This window comes from Elephas maximus, chromosome 1 (assembly GCF_024166365.1).
Source record: "Elephas maximus indicus isolate mEleMax1 chromosome 1, mEleMax1 primary haplotype, whole genome shotgun sequence".
NCBI lineage: Eukaryota > Metazoa > Chordata > Mammalia > Proboscidea > Elephantidae > Elephas > Elephas maximus.
This window is the reverse complement of record NC_064819.1, coordinates 89,120,291-89,143,816: the sequence shown is the minus strand read 5'-3', so window position 1 is coordinate 89,143,816 and position 23,526 is coordinate 89,120,291. Positions and strand designations below refer to the sequence as shown.

General features: G+C 39.8%; 2 protein-coding genes across 2 annotated transcripts in view; both read left to right on the top strand.

Moving 5' to 3' along the window:
- The window catches only part of LOC126075492 (olfactory receptor 5V1-like), a 218,902-nt gene that overhangs the window by 31,550 nt on the left and 163,826 nt on the right, over positions 1–23,526 (top strand). The window lies entirely within an intron of this gene.
- On the top strand, positions 8,065–9,803 carry LOC126075433 (olfactory receptor 11A1-like). Its single transcript, XM_049883207.1, has one exon. The coding sequence runs from the start codon at positions 8,810–8,812 to the stop codon at positions 9,770–9,772; it is 963 nt and encodes a 320-aa protein (XP_049739164.1). The 5' UTR covers positions 8,065–8,809; the 3' UTR covers positions 9,773–9,803.

Below are 23,526 nucleotides of genomic sequence, written 5' to 3'. Positions count from 1 at the left end.
TATATGATCCTTGGCTGGCAGTTTTTCTCCTTCAGTGCTCTATATATGTCATCCCATTGCCTTCTTGACTGCACGGTTTCTGCTGAGTAGCCTGAACTTATTCTTATTGATTCTCCTTTGTAGGAGACCTTTTTTTAATCCCTGGCTGCTTTTAAAATTTTTCTCTTTATCTTTCGTTTTAGCAAGTTTGATGATAATATGTCTTGGTGATTTTCTTTTTGGATCAATCTTAAATGGGGTTCGATGAGCATCTTGGATAGATATCCTTTGGTCTTTCATGATGTCAGGGAAGTTTTCTGCCAACAGATCTTCAACTATTGTCTCTGTATTTTCTGTTAACCCTCCCTGTTCTGGGACTCCAATCACACACAAGTTATTCTTCTTGATAGAGTCCCACAGGATTCTTAGGGTTTCTTCATTTTTTTAAATTCTTTTATTTGATTTTTGTTCAACTATATTGGTGTCAATTGCCTTATCCTCCAACTCCCCCACTCTGTGTTCCAATTCCTTATTTCTGCTCCTCTGACTTCCTATTGAGTTGTCTAATTCTGTAATTTTATTGTTAATCTTTTGGATTTCTGAATGCTGTCTCTCTATGGATTCTTGTAGCTTACTAATTTTTCCACTATGTTCTTGAATAATCTTTTTGATTTCTTCAACTGCTTTATCAGTGTTTTCCTTGGCTTTTTCTGTAAAAAAAAAAAAAAAAAAAGATTGCCTTATTTCATTTCTGAGGTCATCCCCGATGTCTTGAAGCATTCTGTAAATTAGTTTTTTATATTCTGAATCTGGCAATTCCAGGATTGTATCTTCATTTGGGAAAGATTTTGATTCTTTAATTGGAGGAGTTGTAGAAGCAACCATGGTCTGCTTCTTTATGTGGTTTGATATCGACTGCTGTCTCCGAGCCATCTATAAGATATCATAATGATTTATTTTATATTTGCTCACTGAGTCTTATCCTGTTTTGTTTTCTTTCAATATACATAGATGGGCTACTAGATTGCGCTGTCTTGATTGCTATAGCCTTTGAATCACTTATGTCCTATTCCCAGCTGGTTTGGGCTGTTACCAGAAATATAAGCCGAAGAGTCCATTCACTGTTCTTGAGTGGAATCTGATTTTGGGTCACCAAGTATGTGGTGTAGACTGTCACCTATTCACTTAGAGGAGTAGTGGTGATAGTTGTGTGCACCAGATTCTAGTCACAGTGGGGGGGGGCAGGATGGTGACAGGCTTCCCCCAAGTTCCAGTGAGGTAGGTGTGTCTCTATTTCTAAAGCACTTTGGTGGGTGGGCTCTGCAGCTGTACCTTAGGCACCCAATGCATGTACTTCTACATATTGGTAGGTGTCACTATCCTCAGACCCCTATGGCAGGAGGCTAGGTGGTTTGGGTGGAGCTTCAGCCCTCAGTTCCCCTCTGTGGGTCAGTGAGGGCTCTGTTTAATAGGTAGAAATATCAGACCTGGCAAACTTGTCTTTCCAGTAATCCGCTAAAACAATTACAGTGAGATCCCTATCAGAATTGCCTTTTTATTATAATATCCACCTTGTTCCCTGTAAGGATGAAAGCCCAAGACTGTGGATCTCATATGCTTGGCTGGAGCTGGTTCTGTATTTTTAGTCCAATTTCGGGAGGTCAGGGAAGGATTTTTGGTCCGTGGGTTTTTGGTAGCTTTTTCTCTCAGGCCAGGAGAATGGGTTAGGAAAAGACAAAAAAAAAAAAAACAAAAACAAAAAACTGTAGAGCACTTCACTCTCTGGCCCAGGAAATTCCAATGTTAATGAAGCTGCCTGGGAAGGGGAGGGGAGGGATCAGGTAGATAGGAGTGAGTAGCACCCAGGAACATAGACAAAGTTACTTATCTTGCTTGGTGATGACTGTTTTATCTGAGATTCCGAGGAGTGTGTAGCCTGTGTGCGTTGGCTGGGTGGAGATTGCCCCCGAGGGTCAGGCCTGCATCCTGGGCTTGTGCTGTCTCAGAAGCCATGGTCAGTTCCTCTGCTCTCAGTCCAAAGCCCAGTGCCAAGGTTCCCCAGCTGGGACCCCACACTCCAGGCTCCAAAACTAGTTACTGCCTCCTGGTGACTTCTCCTCCTGTCAGCCACATTGTTGCGCTGCCTGTGTGCACTGGCTGGGCTTTCCCCGAGGTCACTTCTGGGGGCTAGGGCTGCGTCCCAAGTTTGCACTGTGTCAGAATTCTGTGCTCAGCTCCCCTGCGCTCAGTCCAAAGCCTGGTGCCAAGGTTTTCTGACTGGGACGCTGGCTCCAGGCTCCGAAAACAGTTGCTGCTTCCCCGTGGTTGCTCGTTCTCTCGTTAGCCGCGTCATTGTGCAGCCTGCTTGCAGTGGCTGAGTCTGTGTCACTCAGGTCAACTCTTTAGATCTGTATTTGATGGTTAGGGTTTGTAGATTGTCGTGTGTGTGATCGATTCACTTTTTTTTCCAAGTCTTTGTTGCAAGAGGGATCCGAGGTAGCTTCTACCTAGTCAGCCATCTTGGCCCCCGGACCAGTCTTTTCTTAAAGACATGTAAATAAGCAGCCATCCAGAATAAACGTATGCTCAGATTTCATGTGGAAGAAAGCCTTCTTTCAGAGTAGTGGTTAGTGAACTCATCAAAGAATTTCTCTTGAAATCCTTGGTCAAAAGGAAGGAATGTGTAAATGAATTAGAGACAAAAAAATTGAGGTACCTTACAAGATCTGAAATGGCCAGTTTGAGGACTGAATGGGATTCCTTGTTTGCCAGTTTTTTTTTCACCCTAGTGGTGGCCATCTTCTGTATTATTTCTGAGAGGAATGTCTGGTAATGATGACATAACTACACTGCAGCCCCTCCCTTTCACATACCTGTGTAATTGCTACACTCTAACCAATCTAAAAAAGTGACATATACCATTTTAAGCCAACCACTTTACAGAGCTTGCCACAAGAAGTCCTGTCTTATGAGTCCCACCACAGGATGTCCTGTCTTATGAGTTCCTTCCATAGAAAGTCCTGCCTTAAAATGATCTACTACTGTCATGGACTGAATCGTGTTCCCCCAAAATATGTGTCAACTTTGTTAGGCCTTGATTCCCAATATTGTGTAGTTGCCCTCCATTTTGTGATTTTTGTATGTGTTATAAATCATAATCTCTGCCTGTGGTTAAAGAGGATTAGGGTGGGATGTAACACCCCTGCTCAGGTCACATCCCTGATACAATGTAAAGGGAGTTTCCCTGGGGTGTGGTCTGTACCACCTTTTATCTTACATGAGATAAAAGGAAAGGGAAGCAAGCAGAGAGTTGGGGACCTCATACCACCAAGAAAGCAGTGTCAGGAGAAGAGCTCTTCGATTGGACCTGAGGTCCTGTGTGGAGAAGCTCCTAGTCCAGTTGAAGATTGATGGAGAATAAATTTCTCTTGTTAAAGCCATCCACTTGTGGTATTTCTGCTAGACCATCAGTAGATGACTAAGACAACTAGGCTTAGTCTAACAGAAATACTGCAAGTGGATGGCTTTAACAAAGAGAAATTTATTCTCTCAAAGTTCAGTAGTCTACAAGTCCAAATTCAGGGCGTCAGCTCCAGGTGAAGACTTTCTCTGTCGGCTCCGGGGGAAGGTCTGTGTCATCAATCTTCCCTATGTCTAGGAGCTTCTCTGCCCATGAACCTCAGGTCCAAAGGACATGCTCTGCTCCTGGTACTGCTTTTTTGGTGGCATGAGGTTCCTATGTCCCTCTCTTTACTGCTCTCTTTTACATCTCGAAAGAGACTGGCTTAAGACACTATCTAATGTTGTAGATCTCATCAATACATCTACCACTAGTGCATCTCATTACATCATAGTGATAGAATTTACAACACATATAGAAACCCTGGTGGCATAGTGGTTAAGTGCTATGGCTGCTAACCAAAGGGTCTGCAGTTCAAATCCACCAGGTGCTCCTTGGAAACTCTATGGGGCAGTTCTACTCTGTCCTACAGGGTCGCTATGAGTTGGAATTGACTCGACGGCACTGGGTTTTTCACTGGGTAGGGAAATCACATCAGATGACAAAATGGTAGACAATCATACAATGTTGGGAATCATGACCTAGCCAAGTTGACAGATACTTTTAGGGGACACAATTCAAGCTATGACAACTACCTATAAATTAAGGTCTTTTGATGACCTAGGCCTGTAATTACCAGTCAAGTAATGTCTTTCAGTGATCTAAGTTTGTAAATACCAATCAAGCAGTGTGTTTCATATTCATTGTTCCCCCTCTATGAAACGTCACTGCTGAGTTGCCATTTTGGATTACTGGATTCCACTGCGTGGAGTTCAGTCTATTCCCAGCTTGAGCTGACTCTTTTCTTCCAACAAATCTCTCAATTTTACATTAATCAGAGTACGGATGGTTACTCTCTGACAGTATGCAATTAAAATTACATCTTCATACTACCTTAGATCCCTGATATCCTATCCTAGAATCTAGGTGCAGCCAGCATTAATAGTTTCTTAACTATATATGTGTAAACATATGTGCATGTTATATATATTTTGTAAGTAAATAAGAACAGACTAAAACACACTTTAGTGCCTTATTTTTTCATGTAACAAAGTATTGTGGAGATCTTTGACATCTATGGAAATAATCATAGGGTCAAATATTTGCATAAATAAAGAAGAAAGTATGTAACCACAGACACCAACATCTTAACAGTGGTTTTATCAGTTGGGTGGAGTGCTTGAGGGGAAGAAAGAAGCTATCCATTTTTCTTTTGGGACTACTATTTTATTTGAGTTATTACAATAAGAATATATTTATGACTTAAGATACTAAATTAAAAAAGTAAGGTGGCTCAGTAATCAATGTAATCAATGTCACTAAATCATACATGTAGACATTGTTGAATTTCTGTATATTTTGTTTTGTATATTTTCACCACAGTAAAAAAAAATGTTGGGTGACTGTCATAGTTTCCTAGTGCTGCTGTAAGAGAAATACCACAAATGGGTGGCTTTAAAGAACAGATTATTTATTTTCTCATAGCTCCCGAGGCTAAAAGTCCAAATTCAGGAAAAGGACCTCGTCTACTTATCTTCTAGTAACTGACAATCCTTGGAGTTCCTGTGCTTGTAGATTCATCTGCCCTTGTGGTTATCAGATAATATCTGTTTTTCCCCTGTGCCTGCTTTTATTCTGTGAAAGGACGCATTAGCATAAGAAAGAAAACCCTGTTCCCAAAGGAGATTACATCCACAGGTATAGGGGTTAGGATTCCAAAGCATATTTTGAAGGAACACAATTAATCCATTATACTGGCATTTACTGTGGGCTACAGACAACAGACCCCATAGAGAAGGGAATTTTAACCTGTGTCTGTTGCTCAAACAGAAAGTGGGGCTAAAGTAAGAGTTCGATTTAGATAAATGACGGAGAAGTGCCTTGAACATACTCCTGGGGCTGTGAAGTGAATAGATCAGTCTGATTTTTCTGGAGAGTTCTCAGAAGGGAGTACTGGGAGACAGAGGTGTCAGGCAGGCTTCAGGGCATGGGAGTTGCTGAAGCCACATGATCTTTTGGAACTTTATTTGTAGCAACATGACAGCTTCTTAAAGCAGGCCCAGCATTGGCAAGCCTTTGCAGATCTATATAAAACGCTCCTACTAATGGAGCTCTATGTTGAAATAGTTGCCTGGGAAGGCGAGAGCAGTGAAGAGTGAGAGTTAAGAGAAGGCTTCTGGAGGACCACTACTGGCAGTTGAGTAGGAGGGTGATTAGGGATGCTGCAGAGAAATGAGGAGAATTTGGTGATGAATTCTGGGGAAGACACTGGGAATTGGGAGATAAGGTGCTGGTGGAGTGGAGAGTGTTAATCCCCATAGGGATGAAAAGATGGGTTCCCATGTAACTCTTGGTTTCTGCTCCATTTTTGGTCAAGCTAACAGCTCAGGAAAAAGATAGGGCCTCAGGGGCTGATTTTTCCTGTTCATTTAAGCCCGCTCCCAATATATCATTAATTGATTCTCAGGGGCATCCTTGTTTTTGGCAATCGTAAACCCTCCGTGTTATAAACGGAAAGACCTACAAAGAAAGGACAGAGTAGTCTGGGAGCTAGAAAAAGGGATGTTTGGTTGGAGGACAGAATAGCTCTAGGGAATGGAGGATGACAAAGGTGGCATTTCTAGTCAATATCCTACTTTATTTCAGATTGAGCTCAAGAAGGGAGTGAGCTGAAGTTAGGAAACTACAATATTTTGGTGTCTTCAGCAAGTCTCAGTATATATTCTCCTCATCAAAATCTTGTCATTGGAGAGCAGGATTGCTGTTTCAGCTGGGTTTCCCTTTTTGTATAATTTTTTACAGCTTAATTCACAGATCTCTTAAACAAGATAAAGATTTCTTCTTTACAGACTTTTGTACTTTAATCAGCAACACATTTCAATTAACCCAGAGACTCTAAACATCTCTTTTTTGAGGGCATTTTAGGAAATCCTCCAGTGTTCTGGAATGCTAGAATTCCTGCTTCTTCACTAGACCTCATAAAAGTTGATTTCCAATGCTTCCTGCTTCATTCCATCTTATTTCCTTTATATCCTTTCTCTTGGAGACAGAGAACAGTAGATATTCGTGCTTTCAAAGCTCCGTGGTTTGTTATGGAGTAGGATGAGGTAGGGCACCCTCCTGCCAGTTTTTTCGTGGTAGAAATTTGTCCTTTTGCTTTCTTGTGGGATGACAAAAGTGGGATATATGTAAATTAATGCTGTTTTCTTTTAAAACTTTTAGAAGTACATTTTTCTGCTTTATTATGGAATATTTGAAGAATAGGTTTGAAGAGTGTTAACAGGTTGATAAACAAATTGAATGAAAATTACTTTACTTTTTTTTAGTTAATAAAAAATAGCTTATGTTCAGCAGACATTGCAAAATATATAAACCAGACCCATTGCCTTGAGTTGATCCTGACTCTGCTATGTTGATCTGAATAGAACTACCCCATAGGGCTTCCAAGGCGGTAATCTTTATGGAAGCAGATGGCCGGGGCTTTTCTCCCACAGAGCCATTGGTGGATTTGAACTGCTGACCTTTTTGTTAGCAGCCAAGTGCTTAACCATGGTGCCACCAAGACTCCATATGTGTATGTATATATAAATATTTGAGGATAGGAAATGAAATTTTTCTTCAATTTGAAATTGATTAGGTCATCTAACTCATGTACAAGTGGATTACATGACCTTGGCCTTGTTCTAAAGCATTTGACCTTGGCCTTGTTTTAAAGCAGTTTAATAACCTCAACTGCCCATTGTATTTGTATTGCACTCTGCTTCCATTCCCAGTCTAAGCTGTCAGTTTCTAACCACACCCCTGGACAATCAGGATAGTTTGGCATCTGTTCAATGGCAAAATGAAGGTAAATGATACCTGGGGATACTGTAATGTACTTGTTCTCCCTCGCTCCTTGGAAACCCTATGGGGCAAATCTCCTCTGTCCTATAGGGTGGCTATTAGTAAGATTTTACCAGACAGCAATGGGGTTTGAATTCGTTTTTTTTTTTTTTTTTTTGGTTTTCTCATATAGGGGAGGGGAGAATGTGAAGACTGGAGTCTTTGTGGCACCTTACAGATTGGCACCCAGGAACATTTACCTTGTACTCTTGGATTTAGAAGGCAATGGAATTTCTTTTCCTTTGATTTCCCCTTTGTCTTCATTTTGTATTATCTGAAATAGACTCTCCAGGATGGTAGGAAGGAGAGAGATGGTCCAACTTTTATTCTGAACAGTCATGAAAGGAATTAGAATAGGCACGTGTCCATTACACAACAAAATAATGAAATTTACATTTGTTCTTAACGTGCTATTCTCCACTTCACTTCCTCCTGATTTCAAGGCGCTGAAAGGCTGTCATAGAAAATAAGGACTATATTTATTACCCGGAGGATGAATGAGTGGAAGTTACAGGGAGGCAAATCTTGGGTCACTATAGGAATAAATTGCTAACAGTCCAAATGAAGCAATTATGGCATTGATTGCCTGGGGAGGGAGGGAGTTTTATATTGTTACCTCTCCTCTTGGGCAAGAATGCTGTAGAAAGAATCCAAGCCTCAAATTGGGTTTGGAGCAGATAAAATGATCTAAAGGTTAAACGAAGTCTACAGAAGGAGTGCCAAATTCATGTCACAAAGAAGTAGAGATGGGAGTAGAGAGTAAAGGAATAGCTTCTAGAGATAGGACATGGAGGATGGGAACAGAACCTGTGGGATTTCTAGGCCAATAAAATACAAAACCCCTCACTAATCAATGAAAGATGACTATGAGGTAGTAAACTTGGGTGTCAGGCAGAATTTTTGAACCTCACATAGAAGACTTTGTTGTGACTGGGGAAGTTAAGAGAATTTGGTGTAAGACTTGCTGATTTGAGATGATGATAGGATATTTCAACAGACAGATCTAGCAGGTATTTGGGGAATATTACACTGGTGCGTGGTGCTCAAAAGATAATCTATAGCTGGATATAAAGATTAGGATGTGCACTTCATTATATGATAGAGATATTAGACTGAACTAATAGGGCAAAGGGGGTTGAAAGACTGAAATTGTGAGTTTGAATAAATTCTCTGAGCTTTGGAGAATACTCACAATTAAGGAATTCGGGGAGAAACAGGAGTTGAGGAAGGAGTAAGGACTTAAAAGAGGATAAATGAGGACTGGTGCAAGTGACTCTTGTTTTGAAGATTCATTCTTATCTTTTTCATTTTAGCTCTACTAGTTTTAGGTTTAGTGTGGAAGATACAGAGATGCCCTGAAATTTCTCCCTTAATGACTGCCAAGCAGAAATGTGGATGATTCACACGAAAGCTGTCTCCGTAGAAAACCAGACTACTACTGGATTTGTCCTCCTTGGCTTCCATGACATCCCTGAACTGCATCTCCTTTTCTTTATTGTGTTCACAGTTGTCTATGCCTCCATTATCACAGGGAATATGTTAATCATTGTGGCAGCTGTTAGCTCCCAGAGGCTTCACACACCCATGTATTTCTTTCTGGCCAATCTGTCCTTCCTGGAGATCCTCTACACCTCTACAGTGGTCCCAAAAATGCTAGAGGGCTTTTTGAAGGAGGCAGCCATTTCTGTGGCTGGTTGTTTGCTTCAGTTTTTTATCTTTGGCTCTCTAGCCACAGCTGAATGCTTCCTGCTGGCTGTCATGGCATATGATCGCTACCTGGCAATCTGCTACCCACTCCACTACCCACTCTTGATGGGGCCCAGATGGTGCTTGGGGCTGGTGGCCACAGCCTGGCTGTCTGCTTTCATGGTAGATGGACTTGTTGTGGCTCTGATGTCACAGCTGAGGTTCTGTGGCCCTGACCACATTGACCACTTTTACTGCGACTTCATGCCTTTGGTGGAGCTGGCTTGCTCAGATCCCAGAGTGGCCCAGGTGACAACCTTCATGCTCTCTGTGGTCTGTCTCACTGTTCCCTTTGGACTGATTCTGACATCCTATGCCCGGATACTGGTGGCTGTGTTAAGAGTTCCTGCTGGGGCCGGCAGGCGAAAGGCTTTCTCCACATGCTCCTCTCACCTAGCTGTAGTGTCCACATTCTATGGAACTCTTATGTCCTTGTACATTGCACCCTCTGCTGTCCACTTCCAGCTCCTTTCCAAGGTCTTTGCTCTGCTTTACACTGTGGTCACCCCCATCTTTAATCCTGTGATCTACACCCTGAGGAACAAGGAGGTTCATCAGGCACTGTGCAGGCTTCTCTATATTAAGAAAACTGAAACACTCTATTGAAGGAGGAAGGTGGGGAAGATCATAACCTCTGGACACCTTCATTAGGAAGTCTTGCAACACTGTTTGGAGAAAAGTTACTTTATTCTATCCTGACATTCCCTTCTGGCCCCTTCTATAGCTACTCTAAAACTGAGGGTGGTAGCGCAATAATTTTCATGTGCTAGATTAAAAAAATATTTTAAAGTTTTATTAGTTTTTTATTTAATAGACCCTGAATATTTAATATAGAAATATTTAGTATAGAAATATGGAAAAATAAGATGAACAATAATAGCAACATCAAAACAAAATTAGAAACTCTGGATATTAATATTATTAAAGAATGACATTTCAGAGTTTTGTTTTATATATAAAACCAAAAACCAAACTCGTGGCCTCTGAGTTGGCTCTGACGCATAGAGTTTGTGATCTGCTTTTCCACAGAAGAGCATGGCATGAATGTCTTTCTGTATCACCAAGTATCTACTTGGTCTTTCTAGGCTTCATACTATGGCTAAGTAATCTTCTATTTTTAGAAATTTTTAGTAACAATTCTTTCACTGTACAAACATCCTTTACATCTATGATTTTCATACGATAAATTCTTAGGAGTTGAATTGCCAGGTCTAAGGACATGCATATTAAAAAAATTAAAGCTGAATGTATTTATTTTTAACTCTTTATTATAGAAAATTTCAGACATACACCAAAGGAGAAAGAATAGCATAATGAATCCCTATGTAGCCATCACCCAGTTTCAATGTAATTTTGCCAATCTTGTTTCAACTACCTACAACTTCTTTTTCTTTTGCTGGAAAATTTTAAAGCAATTTTAGACATTGTGTCATTCTACGTGTAAGTATGGGTGGGTCTACTTAAAAAAAAAAATGTCCACCATGCCCTTATGATACTTAATGCAATTATAAATATTTCCTTAGTATCATCTAATTCTCAGTCATGTTCAAGTTTTTCCAATTATCCAACGATGCCTTTAAATAATTTCTTATAATTGGGATCCAAACAATGTTCATACAATGCATTTTCTTGTTATGGTTATTAGTTCCTTTTATTTTATAGCAGTTCTTGTCCTCCTTTTTTTTATGAGACTAAATTATTGGTAAAATCATGTTATTTGTCCCATATTCTAAATTACTTGAAGTCTTTTTTTTAAACTTCTATCCTTATACCTTGTATTTCATATAAATTTGTAGTTTTATACATATATGTATATATATACACATATAAGCTTGATTAGATCTTGGTTAAATTTCTTTTTTTTCCAGCAAGAATATGCCAACATTCCTATGTTATTCATATTGCATCATTTAATGAGCCATGCAATGTTTGTCTGTCCTACATTTATTGACAGTGGGTTCATGTAGCATCGGCCTGATTCATCTATTACTAAGTTCCCAACTAATCCTTCTTTCTTTTTTTTTTTTTAATAATTTTTATTGTGCTTTAAGTGAAAGTTTACAAATCAAGTCAGTCTCTCAAACAAGAACTCATATACACCTTGCTACACACTCCCAATTACACTCCCCCTAATGAGACAGCCCGCTCTCTCCCTCTACTCTCTCCTTTCGTGTCCATTTCACCAGCTTCTAACCCCCTCCACTCTCTCATCTCCCCTCCAGGCAGAAGATGCCAACATAGTCTCAAGTGTGCACCTGATCCAAGAAGCTCACTCCTCACCAGCATGCCTCTTCAACCCATTGTCCAGTCTAATCCATGTCTGAAGAGTTGGCTTTGGGAATGGTTCCTGTCCTGGGCCAACAGAAGGCCTGGGGGCCATGACCACCGGGGTCCTTCTAGTCTCAGTCAGACCATTAAGTCTGGTCTTATGAGAATTTGGGGTCTGCATCCCACTGCTCTCCTGCTCCCTCAGGGGTTCTCTGTTGTGTTCCCTGTCAGGGCTGTCATCGGTTGTAGCCGTGAACCACCTAGTTCTTCTGGTCTTAGGATGATGTAGTCTCCAGTTCATGTGGCCCTTTCTGTCTCTTGGGCTGGTAATTACCTTGAGCCCTTGGTGTTCTTCATTCTCCTTTGATCCAGGTGGGTTGAGACCAATTGACGCATCTTAGATGTCTGCTTGCTAGCATTTAAGACCCCAGATGCCACTCTCCAAAGTGGGATGCAGAATGGTTTCTTAATAGATCTTATTATGTCAGTTGACTTAGATGTCCCCTGAAACCATGGTCCCCAGGCCTCTGCCCCTGCTATGCTGGCCTTCGAAGCATTCAGTTTATTCAGGAAACTTCTTTGCTTTTGGTTTAGTCCAATTGTGCTGACCTCCCCTGTATTGTGTGCTGTCTTTCCCTTCACCTAAAGTAGTTCTTATCTACCAACTAATTAGTGAATGCCCCCTCGCACCCTCCCTCCCTCCCCTCTCTCATAACCACGAAAGACTGTTTTCTTCTCAGTTTTAACTATTTCTCACGTTCTTTAATAGTGGTCTTATACAGTATTTGTCCTTTTGCAACTGACTAATTTCACTCTGCATAATGCCTTCCAGCTTCTTCTGTGTTATGAAATGTTTCACAGATTCCTCACTATTCTTTATTGCTGCATAGTATTCCATTGTGTGAATACACCATAATTAATTTATCCATTCATCCGTTGATGGCCACCTTGGTTGCTTCCAGCTTTTTGCTATTGTAAACAGTGTTGCAATAAACATGGGTGTGCATATATCTGTTCTTGTAAAGGCTCTTATTTCTCTAGGATGTATTCCGAGGAGTGGGATTGCTGGATCGTATGGTAGTCCTATTTCTTGCTTTTTAAGGAAGCGCCAAATCGATTTCCAAAGTGGTTGTACCATTTGACATTCCCACCAGCAGTGTATAAGTGTTCCAATCTCTCCACAGCCTCTCCAACATTTATTATTTTGTATTTTTTGGATTAATGCCAGCCTTGTTGGAGTGAGATGAAATCTCATTGTAGTTTTGATCTGCATTTCTCTAATGGCTAATGATCGTGAACATTTCCTCATATATCTGTTAGCTACCTGAATGTCTTCTTTAGTGAAGAGTCTATTCATATCTTCTTCCCATTTTTTCATTGGGTTGTCTTTTTGCAGTTGAGTTTTGCAGTATCATGTAGATTTTAGAGATCAGGCGCTGATCAGAAATGTCATAGCTAAAAACTTTTTCCCAGTCTGTAGGCAGTCTTTTTACTCTTTTGATGAAGTCTTTGGATGAGCATAGGTGTTTGATTTTTAGGAGCTCCCAGTTATCTAGTTTTTCTTCTACATTCTTTATAATGTTTTGTATACTGTTTATGCCATATATCAGGGCTGCTATCATTGTCCCTATTTTTTTTTCCATGATCTTTATTGTTTTAGGTTTTATATTTAGGTCTTTGATCCATTTTAAGTTAGTTTTTGTGCATGGAGTGAGGTATGGGTCTTGTTTCATTTTTTTGCAGATGGATATCCAGTTGTGCCAGTATCATTTGTTAAAAAGACTGTCTTTTCCACAGTTAACTGTTTTGGGGCCTTTGTCAAATATCAACTGCTCATATGTGGATGGATTTACGTCTGGACTCTCAATTCTGTTCCATTGGTCCATGTATCTGTCGTTGTACCAGTACCAGGCTGTTTTGACTACTGTGGTGGTATAATAGGTTCAAAAATCAGGTAAAGTAAGCCCTCCCACTTTGTTCTTCTTTTTCAGTAATGCCTTATTTATCTGGGGCCTCTTTCCCTTCCATATGAAATTGGTGATTTGTTTCTCCATCTCATTAAAGAATGTCCTTGGGATTTGGATCAGAATTGCATTAAATGTATAGATCGCTTTTGGTAGAATAGCCATTTTTATAATGTTAAGTCTTCCTATTCATGAGCAAGGTATGTTCTTCCACTTATGTAAGTCTCTTTTGGTTTCTTGCAGAAGTATACTGTAGTTTTCTTTGTATAAGTCTTTTACATCTCTGGTAAGATTTATTCCTAAGTATTTTATCTCTTGGGGGCTACTGTAAATGGCATTGATTTGGGGATTTCCTCTTTGATGTCCTTTTTGTTGGTGTAGAGGAATCCAACTGATTTTTGTATGTTTATCTTGTATCCCGATACTCTGCTGATCTCTTCTATTAGTTTTGGTAGTTTTCTGGAGGATTCCTTAGGGTTTTCTGTGTATAAGATCATGTCATCTGTAAATATAGATACTTTTACTTCTTCCTTGCCAATCTGGATGCCCTTTATTTCTTTACCTAGCCTAATTGCTCTGGCTAGGACTTCCAGCACAATGTTGAATAAGAGTGGTGATAAAGGGCATCCTTGTCTGGTTCCCGATCTCAATGGGAATGTTTTCAGGCTCTCTCCATTTAGGGTGATGTTGGCTGTTGGCTTTGTATAAATGCCCTTTATTATGTTGAGGAATTTTCCTTCTCTTCCTATTTTGCTGAGAGTTTTTATCATGAATGAGTGTTGAACTTTGTCAAATGCCTTTTCTGCATCAGTTGATAAAATCATGTGATTCTTGTCTTTTGTTTTATTTTTGTGGTGGATTACATTAATTGTTTTTCTAATGTTGAACCAGCCCTGCATACCTGGTACGAATCCCACTTGGTCATGGTGAATTAGTTTTTTTGATATGTTGTTGAATTCTCTTGGCTAGAATTTTGTTGAGGATTTTTGCATCTACATTTTGAGGGATATAGGCCTATAATTTTCTTTTAGCCTTTCTTTTAATGTATTAACATCCATTGATGAAAGTTGGTAATTAATGCCTAGAGTGATTTAATTCTTTGAACATATTTTCCTTTAGTGTTTTGAATATATTTGTAAATAGCTGTTGTAAAATCATTGTTGAGTCTTACATCTCAGCCATCTCAGGTTCAGTTCAGAAATCATATTTCTATGTCCTTGTATTTTAATTGAATATAGGCCAATGTAGAAACTCTGGATTCTGTTATCTTCTACTGAAGAATGTTGATTTTTGTTCTCGTAGATGTTTCAGTTTCAGGAGGATCACCTTGAACTTGTGTAGGCTTGGTTTTATGCTTTAGTAGTATGGATCTTTGGAAAGCCCAAGGTATTTTGTAAGCCCCTCAATTTGGTGTGACTCAACCTCCAAATTTTCATTTCCTTATGAACATTGTCAAGGCTTGGTTTTAGGGTGTTTTAGGTGAGGTCTAGAGTATATACTACTCTAGGCTGTGGTTATTACTCCTAATATGTGGCCTTTCAGTGTCTCAGCTGGATGGCAGGTATATAAATGAGATTTTCCTACTCTGGCGGAATCTCTTTTCCAAGCCCTGCTCCATCTCTAGTATCTATTTCATATTTATCCTTAATAGCTTCTCTGTGGTAAATCTTGAGTGTTTTTCCCTTCACATGTACAGGCTAGTTATCAGTTAGAGCTCGTAGGTCCCTCTTCAGATGTACTACCAGAGTACTTTCTGTACAACTGCCTTGTCTCTAATACCTTACCTCATAGTTTCCAGCTGCTTCTGCTGATACAAATTCTAATTTCTGCTTTCTCAGGTCAGTGGGAATGGCCCTTTAGAAAGAGAGTTCTTGTACTTTTTCTCAGAAACGTGTTCTTATAAGAAAAATCTTCCTTTTGTCCATGTCTTCTCCCTTATCTCCATTTGTTATTCCCAGGCCAGTTAGGTTGAGCTTTGGTTCTCGCCCTCAAGAATCCTTAATATATCCTGCAATGAAACATTGAATGAACTTGGTATTACATCTTAATCTGCTACTGGTGCTCTGGATTATTGTTACCCTTACTAGGTTCTTGACCCCCTTGTTGAATTTTTGACCTCTGTTTTTCAGTCTTTACTTTTCTTGTCTTGCTCTGAATTGTTGTTTATTGTATGATTAGCATTTGAAGATTGCCTTCTGCTTAGCCCTTGAGTACTGTACTTGCCTATAACTAAACTGCTTACTCAGCTCTAACCCATAGCGTGGCCTAATCTAGCTCAGTTTTACCCATATCCCACCTCCAGATCACTCTGAATGCCTCTTGAAGATTGCTAGCCCATGTAATCTTTGCTACAGTGACTGCAGTCCAAAGCATTTCTCTTCCTTTGATCTCTTTCTGTCACTTTTGATCAGCTGCACACTTTTGATCATTGGGTGCCACTGAATAACAGTATATCAAAGGGAAGTCAACCTGTTGGTGTTGTGGGGTGAGTTTGGGATATGGTTGGGTATACAAAAAATTGTATTCAACAGATCTGGAGGAACAGGAGAGTGCTTGTAGGGCCAAAGGAGAGCTCAACTTGGATTATGCATTTAATAACCATTCTTTGGAAAATAATTTCCCGGACATGTGCTGAGACAAGACATTAGATCAGAACTGGGAAAAATTTTACTTCTAAGTGATCCAAAAAGCAGGTCTTGGCTGAGCATTGGTCAGATACAGATGCTGAACAGAGAATCTAGTCTGAGAATTTCAGTGTGCTCTTCCTAAATCAGAGTGCTATCTAATTCATGCATCTAGATTTGTCCTGAGTAGAACCAGTCATCATAATTCCCTGCTAGGTGTTTAATAAGACCCTGTAACTCACAAGGAACAATGACATGAATCATAGGGGCTGGTACAAAGAAAAACAGTAACCATATATAGTCTGTACTTTGAGATAGTATATGGTTATGTGGCGGGACAAGATACACATATTATAGCAGCTGAACTAGTTAGATTACATTCTCTTTATAATGAAATGCAAGAAATCCTTTCTCTGCATCATCCTTTGATGGTCTACATCTGAAGGAAGAATCCATTCATTGAGTGATGCATAGAGCACTTTGTTTTATTTTTGTAGAACAAGCCATGAATATATCCTTTTATTTTATTAAAAAACAAAGAGTATTTAAGAGGTCCTCCTACTCTTGCTATGTTCAAAATCTTAGCCATGACTAGCTGAAACTCCAGAGAAACTCTCAGACAGCACAAACATAAATATTTAATAAACTCTGGAAAATGAGGAAGTGAAAGTGGGAAAAGTGCATAAAACAAGTTTCTTTTACTGATGGTGTTGGCACTGGTGAAATTGATGGGGGTAGTATTGAAGACGGTAATTTGTATGATGATTCTGATGACAAAAAAGATGATATTGACTATAGTAAAGATGTTGGTGAGGATCTTGATTGTGAAATCACTGATAGGCATAAAAAATGTGGTAGTAATGGCAATGGATAATCAAGTTTTAATGATATTAGGGTTAGAAGGCAATTTAAAGAGCTGCTAATCCAGTCTACCTCTACGTGTATATACAAATTAAAACCTACACCTACAGAGGAACTAATTACTGGGGAAGGGCATCACACTTGGTAAAGTAGAGGGTCAGTGAAAAAGAGAGACTCTCAATGAGATAGACTGACACAGTGGCTGCAACAATGGGCTAAAACATAGCAATGATTGTGAGGATGGCACAGGACCAGACAATATTTCATTCTGTTATAAGTAATGTTGCTATGAATTGGAGCCTACTTGGATGGCACCACCACCAACAACAGAGTGGGACCTAGAATGTAATTCCTCTGATTTCTGCTTTAATATTCTTTCCAATCAATCATATAATGCTCTGTGACAGCCTTGGTGTTAATGGGCTCACTTTGCAAATGTGGTGATGAAATGAAGAGTGATTTTTTCCAAAGTGCTTGGTTATGGGGCTTGTCTTTAATGCTGAGAACTGTCCATGTCCAGAATTCTTTTCAGAGAACTATTCACATCTTTATTTCTTGGACTATTAATGAAAGGTTTTAGAGTGGGAGTTGCCAGAGCATACATGACAGCAGCGATCAGTTCCCCAGGAGAATGAGAAGTTGATGGGTGTTTCAGGTAGGCAGCAAAGACTGTGCTGTAGAAGAGGAAGACCATGGAGAGGTGGGAGCTGCATGTGGCCAGAGCTTTCTTTTTCCCCTGTGCTGATGGAGCCCTAGCCACAGAATGGAAAATGTAGGCATAAGAGCTTATGAGGCAGAGGAGAGGACTGATTCCTAAAAATCCAGTCAGAACCATCACCAGCTACTCATTAAGGTGAGGAAAGCCATAGGAGTGGTCCTAGATCACAGAAAAAGTGAGGAATCTCTTGATTAATGTAAAAGGATAGCTGGGGTAGCAACAGGGTATGGATTAGAGAGATGGAGTGGGCCAGTCCCCATGACCCAGCTGTCATCAGTCCACATATGCAAGAAGTCATTAGGAGTGGGTAATGCAGAGGATGGCAGATAGCAGCATAGCAGTCAATAGCCATGGCAGTCACAAGCAGGTTGTCCAAATCAGCAAAAACAGCAAAGAAATATAATTGGACTAGACATCCAGAGAAAAAGATGGATCCATTGCTGGTCCACAAAGTCTCCAGCATTTTGGGATCTGTGGTGGAAGTGAAGCAGAGATCCACCAGAGAGAGCTGGCCCAGGAAGAAGTACCTGGGAGTGTGGAGGTGGGTATCAGTACTAATAGCCAGCAGAAGCAGCAAGCTGAGTGCCAGGAAAAGACCAAAGAAGTACTGCCATTGCTCTGGGTGACTGAACAACCCCAAGAGGACAAAGTCAGGGGTCTGCTGCAGTTCATTCAGGGCTTTGGTGTGCTGCAAGAAAGGGATCAGTGTGAAGAGGATTCACTTACTGTAAGGCACTGCAGTGGGTTGAACTCTGGATCACATCTCTTGGCAATGGGTTTCCCTTACATCACTTCTCTAAGGAATGGAGAAAAGAAACCAAAATAGCAATGGAGTTGGATTTCATAAAGGATGGCCAAAGTGAGGAAGCACAAAGGCGAAGGAATGAGGGGAACAACAGAATGCTTCCCGGAGTTCTCTAAGTATGAAAGAGCTCTCTTAATTAAACTTTGTATTACAGGATGGAGCCCTGTTGGCAAAGTGTTTAAAGAGCTTGGCTGCTAACCAGAAGGTCAGCAGTTCAAACCCACCAGCTAGCTCCTTGGAAACCCTATGGGGGCAGTTCTACTCTGTCTTATAGAGTGGCTATAAGTTGGAATCGACTTGACGGCAGTGGGAATGGGTATTACAGGATGATATAACTACATGTTTGTGAATCTGTATTCACCACTGAGCTCTTTGAAGACACAGGCTGTATGCCAGTACTTAGACATGGTAGAAGCTCAATAAATGTTCTTATCCATCTGTACAGTTACTGCTCTTGTTCAAGCTATTGTTGATTGCCTAGAGCACTGCTAACCTCCTGACTGGTTTATTCTGTTCACTTTTGCATCATCCAATATATTCTCCACACTGCAGCCAGGGTGATCTTTTCAAAAAGAAAATCTGATCATGTTACTTCATTGTTTAAAAATAATGCATTTCTTAAAATGAAAACAAACAATAGAGAACCATTGCTCTTATGAAAAAAATTAAAATCCCTATACTTCTTACAAAGCTCAATGTGTTTTGACCAAAAGGCAACTCACCAGCCTTATCTTGCACCATAGTCTACTCATTTTTTGCTCCCCAACTACACTGACTGCCTTTCATTCCCTCACATGTGCCATATTCCTTCCCTTCACTCTGAGTCAACTGCTCATCCTTTCAACCTCAGATCATCATGAAGAGTCTATAATAGAAGTTTAATGATGGATTGTGTGACAGGCACAGTTTCCTTTTCCTTTTCCACTTACATACTCATTAACTCTTTGATTCTATCAATCTTTAGATGTTTCAATGGATAATTGATTTAGCATAGATAGACATAAGCTTTTCCATCTTTATGTGGATTGTATTTGAATACTTGAGAATGGTGCTTCTCAAACCTCGGTGTGCATCCAAATCACCTGGAGAGCTAGTTAAATCAAAGATTCTTGAGTTCCACCCCAAAGATTTTGATTTAGTAGATCCAGAGTAGGATGTGAGAATTTACACTTCTAACATGCTTCAAGGTGATGTTGATGCTGCCAGTATGCTGAGTAGAAGTCAAAATATAGGGCATCATATCAACCATACGTCCATCACTCTTCCTTTCCTTTCCCCTCTCTACACACTTTCTCTCTCTGTCTCTCTCTTTTTTTTTAAATTGAGAACTGGAAGATTTCCCTCCTCCTACAAGATTAAGACTTTCCCTACTGTTTTTGTTTTTTTCTACTCCTTTATCTTTCCAGACAATACTCCTCACAGGGCTGCACTTCTCACATCTTCACATCTTCTCCCAGGTTGGATCTTCTTGATGATTTTGTTTGAGTGTTCTCACTGTTATTATATCCACCTCCAGGTTATTCATTTGGAAAATATATAGCTCAAGTTGTATCTAAGGTCAGGTGTGGCTCCGTACTGAGGTTATCTGGGTAATACTTCAGCATCTAGGAGTTGTGAGATCCTTTCTATTCTCTGAAATTTCAGTCTCAGATGAACTGTATCCTAATACCCTGGCATGTCTCCATAGCTTTCTCCAGCTACTGCTCTACTTTTCTGCTATATATAGCCAAACTCTTCAAAAAGCTCATTGTCTGCATACTCGTTGTTAATTACTCTCCAAACTCATTGTTTTACCTTCCATTCTCTCTTGAACTCACTTCAATCAAGCTTTTGCTCTTACCATTCCACTGAAATTTACTCTTGTTAATTTAGAGTTCAATTCTTAGCCCTTTAGTTACTTGACCTCTTAAAAGGTTTTATACGGTTCAATCTTTCCTTACTTCAAGAATTTTCTTTGCCTTACTTCCAAGACAACATCATTCTCTTCTAGTTTTCTACTGAACTTACTGACAGCAACTTCCCAGTCTCCTTGACTGTTTCCTCCTCCTCTTTTATTACTCACTTTTGAGCTTTTTCTCTGTCATCTAGTTCCTTGCTTTAAATATATATAAGCACATAACTCTCAAATTTTATCTTCAATTCCAGCTTCTCCCCTAAACTCCAGATGCACTCTTTATCTTCCTACTAGATATTTCCATGTAAACTACCTGGTAACAGTTTTACCACATAAGGTATTTTCTTATAGCTGAAATGGTTTGGAAATAGACACACAAAATAAGTGGACTTTCAAGGTTATCTAGGCCTCAGAGTATTGAATTTATACCCTCCGAGCCCTAGTGGCATAATGGTTAAGGGTTTGACTGCTAACCAAAATGTCAGCAGTTCGAATCCACCAGCTGCTCCTTGGAAACCCTATGGGGCAGTTCTACTCTTTTCTACTGGGTTGCTATGAGCTGGAATCGATTCATGGGCAACAAGTTTGGTTTGGTTTTGGTTATGGCCCGCTTTAAATTCTGAGCCCATTACTTTGTCAAATGCCACCTTCCATACTTACGTGATGGCTTCTCTAATCTCCATCCCATGAGAGATAACTTTAGAAATCTCCACTCTGTCTGATACTCTTGGTGGGCAGATGGAACACACCAGTGAACCCAGGGCTTTTGCCTGCATTGGTGAAACAATGTCAGAAAGTAGAGTTGATACAGCTTGAGAGGCAAACATTATCAATCTTTATGTCTCTTGGGACTAGAAGAACTCTTTCTGGACCTTGGAGACCCAGTTGCCAGAGTTATTCATTAGCAGCAAATCTTGAGAAATTTTCCATTGAGGAAATTGCCTATTATAGATGATGCTGAGGAACTAAATTGATAAACAGAAATCTAATGATAACACTGATTTGGAAGTGAATCCAGAAAGATTACTTAAAACTCACAACCTCTCTTTAGTCACTACCCTGTCTCCTGAAGTCAGAAAAGATTAATGAGGTTGACATATGGCCATAACATTTCACGGCCTTGGTAGAAACCACTCCTACTGATATATACTTTTGGATACCCCCCTTCTGAAAACATACAGATTCATATATTCAGGCTGCCCATTTGACATCTCCTCTTAGATATCTGATGGGCATATCAAACTTAATTCTATCCAGGTGTGAACTTTATTCCAATCTCTTTCCTTCTCCCTCTTTCCCATCCGATATTTCCCATTTTAATAAATGGCTCTGTGTCGCATCTATTTGATCACATTTAGCTTTCAGTAATGGAGACTGACAATACAGAGTTTTAAACAAGTAAAAGTTTATTTTTCTCTAATGCAAAAAAAAAAAAAAAACCCAGTGTGTGAAGTGGTTTCTCATTGTGGTTTTGATTTGAATCTCTGTGATGACAAATGGTATTGAACATTCTTTCATGTGCTTATTGGCCATTTGTGTATCTTCTTTGGACTAATGTCTATTTAAGACCTTTGCGCATCTTTTGATTAGATTGTCTTTTTGTTGTTGAGTTTTAGAAGTTATCTCTCTATCTATCTTACTAGAGTGTCTCAACTGCAGATCTGAGTATGCATTTTGAGCTGCTTTTTGAGCTGCTGACTGATGGCTGGCTTGTGCTTTGAGCTGCGTTACTTTGGGATGCATTTGCTGAGTTCTACTGAGCCTCTTTTATAGATTTAACTCATCTATTTTTTTTTTTATGTTGGAAGTATAATTGGTGTTTAATGACAGGAATATGGGAGTGAGACCCTCCTTAAAGTGGCTCAGGGTCATGTACCTTCATCATACCTATTTGTATGTCTTGTGTGTCTCAACAGAAGCATAAGGTATGACTGATGCTAGGTTGAGGAGAAAAATTCTTATCCTGTGACCACTGTTTGTATGCTTCAACCAGGCATTGTCTCTCATTATGTAGAGTGCCCAAGGGAAAGACCGATGCCCTGTGCAATATATGGGTCCACTGGGTTGTCACTTGTGTGGAAGAACAGCAGTTACTATGTGGCATCATGAGGTCACACTCCTACATGCCGATGGCTCACTTAGATTCTACTGCATAACTTTGCTGTTTCTGCCACCTATGCATCTGTTGCCAGAAAGACCCTGACCCTGAGGGCTATATGGAAAAACATCCATGTCATCCTATGGTACAGCCACAGAATTAGTTCAAACCTGGATGAAGGTCAGGGTCCTTAAGTCCAACAAAACAACCATTGATATAAGAGTCTGTGGAGAAAAAACTTATAAATGTGAGCAGGGTAAAGAGAATGCCCCTCCTATTTTGAAGTAACAAGCAAATAAAAAAACCTAGATACAAAGGGAGGAAACAAAAAAACTTAAACAAAGGTCTACAGTTTGCCCAAAATCAAAATCCAAAATTTACTGAAACAATTTATAAAGCAAAAGGTAAAAGGGTGATGATTGGTTTTTGTGCCTGCACAACACAGGTTCTGAGCTAACTTTAATATCTGTTGAAATGTAACAATTGGCAAATCTTCATGACCTTAATCAATACTGGAGCTCACAGTACAGTTATACCTGAGGATTCCACTAAATTTAAACATACCAAAAAGAAAAAAAAAACAAACCCATCAAGTCAAGTCATTTCCGACTCATAGCGACCCTATAGGACAGGGTAGAACTGCCTCGTAGAGTTTCCAAGCAGTGCCTGGTGGATTTGAACTGCTGACCCTTTGGTCACTTAACCACGCCACCAGAGTTTCCAAATTTAAACATAGCACTCCCTATAATCTTGCTGGAACTACTGAATATATATTAGAGAAAAAATTAAAGTGCTTTACCGTAACCATCGGAAATACTGCCTTGCCTAAATTCCCCACAGTCATCTACCCACTGCTCTGCAATATGCCATAATGATCACCAATAGTCTGACCCAGTAAGTAATAATTAAAACTAAGTCTTTGGCACTTACAATTGGCTTGGCAAAGGGACCCCATGTACCTATGCACCCTCAATCCCTGGTTAAAACAATCAATGCACCCCAATGTGAATCATAACAGAGCCTTCTAGAATTGAAACCCATAAAATAAGATCTATTAGAGAAGTGGTAATTATTTTTACTACTTCTTTATTTAGCAGCCCAATTTGGCCTGCTCTGAAACTTGGAAAA